The 12,227-nt window shown below is 47.4% G+C and overlaps 1 protein-coding gene across 33 annotated transcripts in view; it reads left to right on the forward strand.

Moving 5' to 3' along the window:
• ST3GAL6 (ST3 beta-galactoside alpha-2,3-sialyltransferase 6) overlaps positions 1 to 12,227 on the forward strand; it is a 68,579-nt gene that overhangs the window by 30,198 nt on the left and 26,154 nt on the right. For 7 of the 33 annotated variants that reach the window (XM_085525555.1, XM_085525637.1, XM_085525575.1 and 4 more), the window contains exon 1: positions 2,499 to 2,729. In XM_085525555.1, coding sequence (XP_085381681.1) covers positions 2,624 to 2,729 — 106 coding nt within the window. In that variant the 5' untranslated portion in view covers positions 2,499 to 2,623. Of the gene's footprint in view, positions 1 to 1,580; positions 1,985 to 2,216; positions 2,730 to 12,227 lie in introns of those variants that run through there. The other 26 variants (XM_085525724.1, XM_085525730.1, XM_015876655.3 and 23 more) reach the window with 11 other exon arrangements.

The following is a 12,227-nucleotide window of genomic DNA, read 5'->3' on the forward strand; positions in this document are numbered from 1 at the left end:
GCAAGACTCCCACAGAATCCACAAGCTAGCTGCTGTCTCCCTGCCCAGAGACCCATACTGCGCTGTTATTAATACCCAGGCTAGCTGATGTGAAGTTAATTTCATGCTCATGAACTCATGTGCAAAAGATGCAGCTGCAGCATAAGCATCCTGTCTGGAACAGAGACAGGAATAGTATCCATTTCCTCAAGGCTTCCTATGCTCCTTTGCATTGAATTGTCCCACTATCTTGTGCTGTAGAAACCTGGCACATCCCTAAGCCGGCCCATCCTGTGTCTTGAACAAAGGATGTGCCTCAGCAAGCGAAGTAAGGCCAAAGCAACATAGTGCTGGGCTGTGTAATTTAAGCCTGTCATGTAGCACATGTGCAAGAGGATTGAGGTGAAGTCATATAGCCAGTCCTCTGCTATTTCCTAACTTCTGACTCCTTCATTGTGCAACCATAATGGTTTTTGTTGGTTTTTTTTTTTTTAAATTTGTTTTTGTGCCCATTGGGGTGAACTGAAGGGTATGGACAGAAAAGATGAGAGGTGATAGGAAAAGGCTAATAACAGCATTAGTAAATAACGTTAGAAGGCAGATATTCTAACTAGATACTTTGAAGTAGCATTGTTTTTAAGTGCTGGGGTGCAAAGGGTGAAAACCTGAGGATCCTCTCGGGAGAAGGGATCAAAAATATGAAGGTATTTTCAGCTCAAGGCAAGAGAAGTTACAACAGCCTGAACTTTGGTTCACAACCCAGAACACGCTGACACCACCTCGTTTGGCTTTGAAGAGCCTCTTAAGAACAGACTGAATTTCCCATCCATTAGCTGTGATGTCATGGCACGTACATCTAGAGATCGTACTAAAGTTCTGCTTCCCACATCCCACCCCTGGGCATTCTCTGTACTTTCTGAGGCTGACCACAGCGGTGGCAATGGTAACCACCAAAAATACCCAGGAGCTGCACTTCCAGTGAAGGAAGTAACGCTCTCTCGTGTCTCTAAAGCACACTCTTGATGCACCACGTAGGGAAATTACAGATCAGCAGCGCTGAGGATCGCGATACAGCCCCCATCACAAAAATACAACAGAGATGCAGTACGTGCTTTCATACAAGGTGATTTTTTGCTCTTGGTTTGCCCCTTGCCGCTGGCAGAGCCATTGAGTTGGATCTCATTGCTTCAAGCAGAGACTTTCCAGGAACCCCCGGCTGTCTCCGGGCCGGTAACACCGGGCAGCAAAGGTGCAGCCCTGTTCTGTAGCAGCTTTCTAGAACCAGTTCCTCCCCCGGTGCCCTGTGGGCTTTGGCGTGGGTGGGAATCGTCGAAGGCAGCGGCACGGAAAGGGAGAACCCTGTGCCGCTCAGCTCGCCTGGCTTTTCAGTTTTTACTTCTGAAGCGGGTGCCCTGCTTCCCCTCGCTGCCCAGGACTCAGCGCTTCCCGCAGGCGGGTGGGCAGGAGGAAACAGCAGCCTCTGTAACCGCAGCCGGTGAGGGAGGACGCGCGGGGGATGGAGCAGCGCGGTGCCTTCCCTCACACGAGGCTCTCCTCCCCTGGAAGGCTTCGATTTAAGCTGAGGAGGAGCTTCAGCAGACGCGAGTCAAACACCACCTCCATCCTAACGCGCAGCATGCTTCCTTCCACGTTTTCTTTTGCAGATGGGTCTCAGCTGAACGAAGCCCCGCTCTTCTTCCTCATCATTGCCCTAAGCGTGCGGAAGTCGGGCTGGAGCTGCTTGCGGCCGGTACAGCCCCGATAAGAAGCAGCGTGTTATCTTCTCTCTGCGGTCTGATCTGGAGTCCTTTCCCTGTTGACAATTGGTAAGTGGACGCGTCTGCCGTACGGAGCCCGTTTAGCTTTGTGTTCTGCTGCGTGCGCTCAGAGGGTGTCGCACCCACAGCGGCTGTCGAACGGAGCGCTCGGTTCCGAGTTTTCCCCATGGGATATCTCTCCGCTCTCCTGCGTTATGTCAGCCGGGGAAGCTCCCAGCTACCCTCAAGTAAGTTTACAGCTTTAGAGCCTCCTCCAGGTTCTGCCGCTGCTGCTCCGTGTAAGTCACCGCGCGTTCAGAGACAGAGCCGTAAGGGCTGACGCTGCTCCGCGCGTTCCTCGCCGAAAGCGCAGCCAGAAGGACGGAGCCTGCCTCCGCAAGCCGTCTTGAAGGCGAGCTGCGGTCGTAATTGGCTCGAGCTGCCGAGATGAGATGTCCCAGACCTTTCCCAGAGGTCCTCGGAAACTTCCTGGCGAAGCCGAGCTCCGAGCGGAGTCACGCCGTGGGGCTGCCGCCGGGATGAACGCCGGCGCCGAGCGGCGGTGACGGAGCACCCTGCGGCCCCTGGCGGCTGCGGGGCCCCCAGCCAGGTGGGGCAGCGGCGCGCGGCGGGGGGCCCGGGGGCGGCCCCGTGGCCCCGCCCGACGGCGGAGCGGCGGAACGCGGCTCCCCCGCGGCGGCCCCGCTGCGGGGCCGGGGCGGCGGGCGGAGTCCCGGGCGCCAGGAGCCCCCGCCTCGGGGCACCCCCGGCGGGCGGTGAGTGCCCGCGGCGGGCGAGTAACGGGCCGGGTGCGGCGGGCGGAGACGGCGGGCTCCGTTCGGAGCCGAGGAGGGAGATCCGCCGCTGCTGCCGCTAAGCCGCTCGTAATGCTTGGTAATGCCGCCGTGAGCGGGGCTGTCGCGGGGCGCCGGGAGGGAGGCGGCTGTGCGAGCTGCCGGAGGCCCGGCGTGGGGAGAAACAATGGCTGTATAGGTGACTCTGCCTTGAGCTGCGCGAAGCCATTAGTTAGAGTTCTGCGTGTGCTTGTGGTGGAGGGAACGAGCCTTGGAAGCTTCGTGCTGCCTGCTTTTCAGTGTTATTACGCTGAGTTGTTATTTAGCAGTGTGGTCGGTGTTTCTATTTTAGCCGCTGCAAGCCGTGTGCTCAGCCCTGTTGCTCTTGCTCAACTTGAAATTTCCATAGAGAGGAGCGGGAACTCTTCCTGATCCGCAGTTGGAACCAAGGTTTTTGGGAGCTATCTGTTGTTTTCAGTGCACCTTGAACTCCTGTTACCCTGCTTAAAACCTCATTTGTTTGGTGTATCTCTCCTTTACTGACCCTACGTAGAGCTATTCATAGGAACAACGTGGCTGCAGGGCTGTGCTGTGGGATGAGATTACTTGGTGCAACCCGGCAACTCCTGCTGCTGGATGGTGTAAAAGTTGCCGTATGTAATAACATACAGTTTCTTATGTGGAGAATGTGGTTGTACCAGACCTGTCAGTCCAAAATGTTGAAAACTAAGTTCGAGGAGGGTGTAGAGACAAAGGAAATGTGCATGAGCACGGCTTCTTACCAACCCATTTCAGGAGAAGAGAATATTCCCACCTGATTAGGTCATGGATGTGATGTTTCTGAAGGCAAAGTATCTCTGTCTGTATGTCACATTGCACCAGTGGTAGCTTTGTTTTTCTTTCCACCTACGTGAAATAAATCCATGGGTCTTTCTGTCCAGCCTGAAGAGGTGCCTGCATCTTGGGCATGTCTGTGTCTGCTGAGCTGGAGCAGTCAGTGAGGTCATTCTTCAGGCCTATAATAACTGCCTATGAAAAAAACCAGCAGCAATAAGGTCCACGGGATAGGTCCCATGATCTCCCCGAGGGTCTTTCTGGCTGTGAGAGACCCTTTTTGCATGTGGAATGTATGAGTCACCCCCTGAGGCTCCCAGTATCCAGGCACTCCTCTGCCTGAAGCAGGACAGCTGCCCTGGGGCAGTGCCCATGGAGCGGTTGCAGGGGGGGGACAGAGCAGGGCAGTAGGACCCCAGAGATGTCTGTGGGATCACAAGGGCACAAACTGTAAAGGTGGAAGGAAATAGGTGAGTTATGGTGTTTTGGTTAGATGAGGAGATAGGCAAGACACTGCTTTGATATCTACCATGTGCACTGCTAAATAGAGGCTTTAGAAATTACAAATGGGTGTTGCCTTCCTCAGAAGGAAAATGCTGTGGTCCACGTAGTGAATGATCCCATTCACAGAGCCAAGTGCTCGAGGTCCTTCACCTTCTCAGACTTTTGAAAAGTTACAAGCAGAGATAGTCTTAGAGGGTTTCTCATGACAGCTTTCTTCTTCGTGTTGCTCATTTTTGGATGGAAGAACAGTTGTCTTTGTGATGGCCTCTATGTACCATGAGCATCTTTTTATCCTGCACTCATTTTTGGTGATGGTTTCTGGGTGTTATGATAAACATCTCTCAGTAAGCAACTGATCCTTCCAAGCCAGCTTTACAAGAGCTCTCCCAAGTCTGCCCTGGCTAGTTTGTGGTTTTCTGCCCTCCACGTGCTGCTGGCCATTTTGGTTCAGGTGCTTTGCCTGGAAAAGGATACAGACCGATGGGTCCCTTATAAATGTAACTTGAAGAGTGCTGTGAGTCTCTGTGAGGCTGTCCACACCATTGCCTCAAAGGAGTCTGTAAGGAAAAACTCTTTGTTTTGCACAGTATGGTTTGCACTGTAGCACAGGTTTTTGTTCTGTTAATCTTCGTGCCTGAAGATTCAGGTTATTTTAATTTTAAGCATGATTTTTTGTTTTTAATTATTGTATGAGATACTGTACTGTGGCCCTCTAGTTAAGGGCATTTTAGGAGCAGATTCCAGATGACTCGAAACGCTTCTTCAGAAACATTTTCTTACAGATGCTTACAATATTATAGCACAATAAATGGAAATATGCACTGTGTTTTTAAGAGGAGTTCGATTTACCAAAGTTATGACAGCTCAGCTGTCATTCGTTTAAGTTATATGTTCCTTATTTGGGCTGGCTTGGTAGACAAGGTAGTGAAAAATACAGGGAAATTAATCTGAGGTAACTGAGTGTGGAGGGTTTTTGGGTTTATTTCAGAGTTTCTATTTTCTGCCATGTGTTTATGTAAAAGCCCAGGAGCTTAGCAGGAGAACAACAACAAAAAAAAGCCCTCAACTTTCCCGTTAATCCAGTTTTCTTTGTGCTTCTACTTCTGCAGTGTTACATACTACTAACCCTCTACTATTTGTAATCTTCAGGGGGGGAAATAAAATACAACTTTATTTTCTTCTTCTTCTTTCCCTCCCTCCTTATTGGTGTGTGAACTTCTGGAGGTGTTAAATCTTCCCTATCTGCCTTTTATCCTCATCCTACAGAAGAATCTGAACCCTTTGCTTTTCATGGTGGTTGCTGAGGTTGGAGGGAAACATCACGTGCAAGCTGCAGTTGCCTTTGCAGGTCACCTTTCTGCAGTGTATAGAAATAAATCTGCTGCACTTTGTGGTTCGGTGTTTCAATCACTGCTATCAGTAGCTGGTCTTTGTGCAGGAAGCTCGAAAAGCTGAGGAGTGATAGGCAGCGTGTGTGCTATTAAATAGAAACAGAAACATGGAGCTTGCTCATGGTATCACTGCCGTTTGAATAAACGCATGTGCAGGTTATGGTAAAACGCTTCAGTAATGCTGTGTTCAGGATGTATCAACTTAAAACATCACATCCTTCAAATTCATTTTGTTAGGGTGGAGTAGCTCTTTGGTGTTCTGAATACAGTCATAACTTACTCTTAATGGCAAGACTGAAACGTTGGTATCTCAACAGGAAGATCCTTTACAGCACTGCCACAGAGTGAGTGAATTTTAAGCATCTCCTAGATAATAACTGAAGTCTCTGTGTAACTGTTGGTGTTGTTCCACTCCCAGCTCCGGCAGCAGCAGTAAAACCCAACTGCATTGTACTGGAGCTATTCTTTACATTCCAGCATCTGTGGGGAGCCAGGAGGAGCAAGGCAAAAAGTTGAATAGCCCTCGTGTGCTGGGGAGGAAGGGCTGGAAAACTTGAGAAGCTATAAAGCTGATCTTCCCTCCTTTTGGAGGAGGGATGGAGTAACCAAGGGGATGGTTTTAAGACCAGGCAGGAATGAAATGAAGTTTTGTCTAAATCAGTGAAGCTCTTCTTAACATCTGTTGGTTCAGAGTGCAAGTTACCATTTCTTTAGCAGTATTGCTTTCTTTTGGGCCGCTAGCCAACAGAAAGCTGTTTGGGAAATGGGTGGCTAGCAGTCTTAGATTTCCATAGGCCCTTCAACTCACTTTTATAACAATGTTTTCTCACCCTTGAGAGTACGAGATGGAAATTTGAAAATGAAGATCAGCTGCTGCAGAGCTCAGAGCAGCTCTTTGTTAATCTGGATCTGCAGGCTGGTGCTTCTCTCACACGGCAGTAACCTGGTGCTGCTTGCTTGCACTACCACTTTCTTTGGAGCCCTGTGGCTGGCAGTGAAATGAGTGTGGTGTGAGGGGCATGTCAGCAGCTCAGACAGGGCCCTGACAGAGGTAGGCAGTGGAAATATGCATACAGAATGGCTGTTTAATAGTAAATGATGCATATGTGCCTGTGTAAGATATCATGCAGGGGGCAGGGGAGGAGGAGTCCCTTTTCCCAGGGTAAGAAAGGAATGGAGGTTGTCTTTCTGCTACAGACATCTTTTTACCTCCTTTCAGCTGTAGGTGTTGACTTATGCAGCTCCTTTCTGTGCAGACTCATTTTGCTGCTCTGCGTTGTGCTGGTGCAGTTTTTTGGCTACGTGATGACCTGTGTGGGAGAAATGATCTGCTTAGGGAGAGGGACCTGCCAGCACCCCAGCATGAAGCGAGGGGCACAAAAGGGAAGGAACTTACAGATTTTTGTTCTGAGATGGGAAGTGAGGAGGGTGCTTGATGGCTTAAGAATTGCTGTTGCTGAATGAAACCACGATCTTACTCATCTTTTGGCAATTAAAATAGATATTTCCTGTTTCTCTGAAGCTCTTGAACCTGCCTGTCCATGTCCTCCATCAATGTCATGTCTGAGCACCTTGGAAACGCTATCACCTCAATCTCCATGGTGCTGCAGATAGTCTGAAGCTGATGTTTGGAGCTGAAACCAGGAGCAGGGTTAGTGGCGTAGATGAGAGATACCCTGTAGGGTTTGTTTGAACATAAAATTTGCACAAGATTAAATGGAGACACAATATTAAATCCACTTGATGAAACACCAGAGCAAGTCAGGATTTGTCCGTATGGTGAACATGCACAAGGCTTGCTAGCATGTGGTTGCTAGTCTTGGTCATGCCCTGCATGCAGACAAGTTACTGCTTTCTCATTCAGTTAACTGGGAAAAGCCTGTTTTTCACTGAAAAGAGTTAAGGGAAAACTACAGCTCACTCTACTTGCCCAGACGTTTTGCAATATTTAATGAGACGAGGAGACAATTTTTGCTTCAGCTGAAGATCTGGAAGGCTGTGTAGGGCTCTCCTTCCCACCCACATCCACTAGTTTTGTAACTGCCTGTGGTGGTTTTAATCCCCAGTTCTCAGAGGAACTCGGTAGCGATTGCCACGTGGTTCAGCAGCTCTGATGTTGCAGTACTGCTGCAGTCCCTGCAATCTCCTTTGGTGGTTATCCTCTCCTTTTGCTGTGCAGTTCCCAAATGTAGATGTTGGCAGGTTCACAAAAGAATGCTAAAATGGCTGGGCAAGGATGCATCCTCCAGCTCCTTAGCAGAGCAATTGTAAATGCTGTATGTGTAGGAGGGGAATGGACCACAAAGTGTCCGCTGTGTGCTCTCCCTAAATAGCATCTACCTCTGCTGCTGCTGCTGGAGGCAGACAGGTCTGACATAGCCGCGTGTTTCTCCTGCTCGTGCTGCTCAGCTTGTGTTGCAGAGCACAGAGCAGGTGTGTACGCTGTGACCTAGAGAGCTGGTTCAAATACTGGCAGTGCAAATAACATTTGCACAGTTTCTTAAGACTGACTTTTTCTTGCAAAACATGGTAAGAAAATACTGTTACTTCATCACCCAATCCATTCTATGATTCTGAGATCTTAATTGGAGCAGTGGAGTATCTGATTTCATTCCTTCTGTGTTGAAGACATGCTGTAGGTTGTTTTCGACTTGGGAAGTAGATGTTTTTGTGTTTAAAGATTTTAACTGAAATGAAGAATGCTGCTCAGAGGTTCCTTGGAAAGGGTGCTGAAGTAAAATAGAGCCTGCATCTTATTCCTTGGATATCACAGGGCTTATTTCTTATTACAAACACTGGTTGGTGTCTGATTTATTTACTTATTCATTTATGTTTGGAAGTTGAATGACTGAACTCAACTAAGGCCACTTAGTAAGTGGCTGAAAGTGGCACTTAAAATGTAACCTCTATAAGGAAAGAAAGGAAGGATAGGTGCATGCAGAATATGATTGCACACATTTCATTTTGTGCTCCAAACGTGTGTGCTGCAACAGAACAAAGCACCTGTTACTGTACTGTGTTTCATGCTCTAATGGCATTCTGCGCCATGCATGAATAGCAATGGGATAGATCTTGGCGATGCTGGAAGCTGAGCTGGGTTCAGCGTGCTTCGAGCAGCAAGGAAAAGACACTGATAGATGATGCAGTTGTTCATGCTTACAGCATACCTTGCTCCGGAGACTTCTAGTTGTATGCTGAAACCAGCATCAGGCTTCACGGCTGCAGGAATATGCCATGTAGTCAGGTTTGGTTACAGAGGAGCAGATCCGTGCTGCGGGAAGTCCATGGCACTGCTGTGACTGCTGGGGGGGTGAGCAGTGTGCTGCCATGGGGCTGGCTCACCTGCTGCTCTTATCTTCAGGTAGGAGACTTTACACATACAACTCTGGTCAGATCTGATGCTTAGCAAAGATGGGGTAGGGAAGGACAGCTAACATGTTTAAAAATATCACAGCCGTGAGAAAGATCCTGCTTGTTTTGCTGTAGCTTTGAACAGCTGTGGAAACCAAGAATCAGACAGCAGAAATAAGTGCTGTTTCACTTCCAGCAGATCAGAACTGGCTGAGAAAGTGACAAGTGAAAGCTATGCCAGGAGCTGACAACCAGCAGTGTGCATAGGGTGTGAAGGTGGTGGGCTGTGGGAAGGACAGGGCTGTGTGCCTGCAGCCGTCCCACTATGAGAGCTGGCCTGCATACATTTTGTGCCCCACAGCTCGCAGCAGGGGTGGTAGGTGTTGAAGATACAGCAGGAGTAGGAGGACTGTGAGGACGTGAGAGTGTGTGGTAGGGTGAAACGTTCCTCTGGGCCACTGTGGTTTTAGGGGTGGCTTTCCTCTTCAGAAGCAAACAAACGTCCCAAACGCTGATACATAAATATTCATGTTTTAGAGGGAAGAAGGGATCTCTGTGTAGCACTGAGAAAAGCATATAAGCCTTCCCAGCATTCCCTACCGACTGATTTAGGCAGCTTTCCTCTCAGACAGATGGCAACTGAAGATTACCATCAGAGGTAATTAGCTTTCCTTATGTACAGGCAAGGAAACAAAGGTGCATAAATCAGGGCAGAGAAAGCCAGCAGGCTGACTGCCCCTAACAGGCTGTTGTGTTGTCGCCTTATAGCACCGCATCACTGTAACTATGACACAGAAACATGTAAATGAACTTGTGTGAAGTATTCTTTAAGAGCCAAGCTCCTGTGTAACAACCAGCACAGCTGTGCTGTGAACAATTCCAGTTCTGAATTTGTCTTCTTGCCCACATCTTTGCCCTGGGTTCTTATTGTGGACTGGATCTCAGAGTTGTCTAAGGAAGCATGCAATTAGTGGTACTCCTAATGTTGAAGTCAGCTACAGCTACATCAGTGGAAGCTCGTGAGTTTTGAAGAAAATTCTTTTTTACTTCTTATTATCTTAAAGAGTGAAGAATGCATTGATATGATCTGATTTTATTCTGAGATGTAGAATTCTTAGTAACTTTGCCCATTCTGCAAACGTCAGTAAGATTTCTTGTTCTGCATTACGTGTTCCTTAGTACTGTGTCTTTCAGCTATGGCATGAGTCTCATAGCTGTGGAAATGCTCAGGTTAAGTACTGTTTGAGAATTGTATTTGGTGGCTTTTCCTATACACACATTCAAGAAATGAAACAAAGCGCTAAAAGCCCTCAGGCACTCTGCTGCTACCTGTACAACCGTTCTTTGTTAGCTCAAAAACACTTTATACACACAAAGCACTCTCAGCTATGAAGTTGATGTTTGAGCTTTTCTTACCATGTGTGGCGTTGGAAATGTTTTTGAGCTTTAGTGGTAAGAAAATGAAGCTGTGTGTAAAGAAAGCTCTTGGAAAAAGCACTAATACTTGCAATATTTGAACTTCTCCAATTTCACAGTGTCTCTTTGGATTTAGTTTTTAGTAGTTAGCAGCTAAAGGGAGTCTTCTGGTTAACACTTGTGACCCAGAGGCAATGTTAATGTATTCATTGTAGTGCTGAACTGAGAGTACTGGAAATGTCAGGCATTCTTGTTATCAAAGAAGCTGCTGAAACTGTTGGTGTCCCAAAGCTTCCTTACTTCTAACCAGGAAGGATCACTGCTATGGGAAGCTTCTAAGACCTGCCAGCAGTGCAGGGTGAGTGCTACCACTTGCCTCCATTCCCCTACTCCCTCAATTAACTTAGCATTATGCTTTTCACTGACTTGTTTTGCTACATTCCTGCTTCTACGTTCTCTGAGCTCTCCATTGGCACACATGCACCACGGCAGACTGACGTGCCAGGTCTGCTGTTGGGGGTAAATACCATTCCCAAAAGCCAGCTTTTGGTGGTGGGGGTATGCATGGTGTTTGCTGATATTGTTATTTTTAAGCAGCTGAGGCTAGACTGAAAGCTGAGTGGTGAAAAACAGTGACCAGTTTCCCTGGGGCTATGACTGCATGTATGTTTTGTGCATTATTTTGGTGAAGGTGAAACTTCCACTTTGTATGCTAGCACAAGCATGCTCGCACCTATTTGCTTGCCTATTTATTCCATGCAAATCTGTAAAAGGTAATCTCCACAAACTGGTAGATTCAGTTGCATGATTCCCAGTTGCTTTTGAGAGAGCTGAGATTACGTCCCTAGCTCCAAATCAACCTCAGCTGGGTGTTTTGAACATTCTAGGTATTGTTAGAAGACAGGTGAATGTGCATTTATCATACAGATGGTAGAATTCTCTGACTGTTCCTTCTCTGTCTAAATAGATCATGGCCTCTGGGGATAATCTGGTGATCTGATATGGTTTGTAACTGAACCATCTTGAGACCTGCCTAATTTGGCTATTTCCAGTTTCTTTTCTTTTCTTTTTTTCTTTTTTCTTTTTTTTTTTTTTTTTTTCCTTCTACCCCTCCCCACCTTTCTTATCTGGGTAACCAAAGGACTATTTGCTTGACCTTGAGCTTCTGATTCTGCAGGCACTTCTGAGCCAACACCACTGGCTGTGAACAAGCAAGTGATGCTGTGGTGGGGTTTGTCTCTGTTAATTGATTTCTGTTTTCTCAAGCAGTGTGTAGTATATGCATGTTTTCTTTTGTCTGTTTGTTCACTTTTGAGGACCTGGAGAGGCAAAACTAGCCAAAACTATCATGCTTTATATCTTCAGGTCCTAAGCAACAGAAACCTTTTCAGTTTTGCATGTTGAGGTATGTGGAGAAAAGGACTTGAACTCCAGCCCCGAGTACATGTTGCTAGACTTGTTTGTATTCCAGTCTTTCTGGAAGAAGATCTGAAGAAAAAGGGAAAACATGGGCTGAGAAGGAGACGTGTTGGCCCCGCAGAGTGTGGGAGGAGTCTGCATGGCCTCAGACCTCCCATTCCCTTTGTGTTTTGTTCTGTTGGGTACACATTGACAACTAGAATGTGTGATATATAAATAGGAGTCCATCTGAAGGCTGGCTAAAGCTTTAGGTATTGAATCCAGGAGAGTACAACAGAGCTGGGGAAATCATTTTAGAGCCTATTAGTGATAGGACAAGGGGAATGGCTTTAAACTAAAAGAGGATAAACTGCGAATGCCTCGCCCCTGGATGTGTTCAGGCCCTGGGCAGCCTGATCTGGTGGTTTGGGTTGTGGCAGAGGGGTTGGAACTGGATCATCTTTAAGTTCCTTTTCAACCCTAGGCCTTTCTATGATCTTTCCATCAAGACTGTGTTGCCTTATGTGTGTTTTATTGTTATTTTCCTATTTGTTGTACTTAGAACTGGATTTATAGCATTTGCTTAGATTGAAGCTTTGAGAGTTGAGGAAGCAGAGCTATCTCTGCTCAGCTTATATGTGCTTTGGACTTTGCATAGGCTATAGGTTAGCTTTGGACAGAACTCAGAGGTTTTTGTGCTGCACTGGAGCTCTATTGCTGCTGGGCACACTTGTCAGTGTTCAGATGCACAGGAAGAGAAGTTTTGGAGAAAGGCCTGTGGAGAAGCAGGACTGGCAAAGTGT

Source organism: Coturnix japonica, chromosome 1 (assembly GCF_054131305.1).
Source record: "Coturnix japonica strain WE chromosome 1, WE-NBRP24, whole genome shotgun sequence".
Lineage (NCBI taxonomy): Eukaryota > Metazoa > Chordata > Aves > Galliformes > Phasianidae > Coturnix > Coturnix japonica.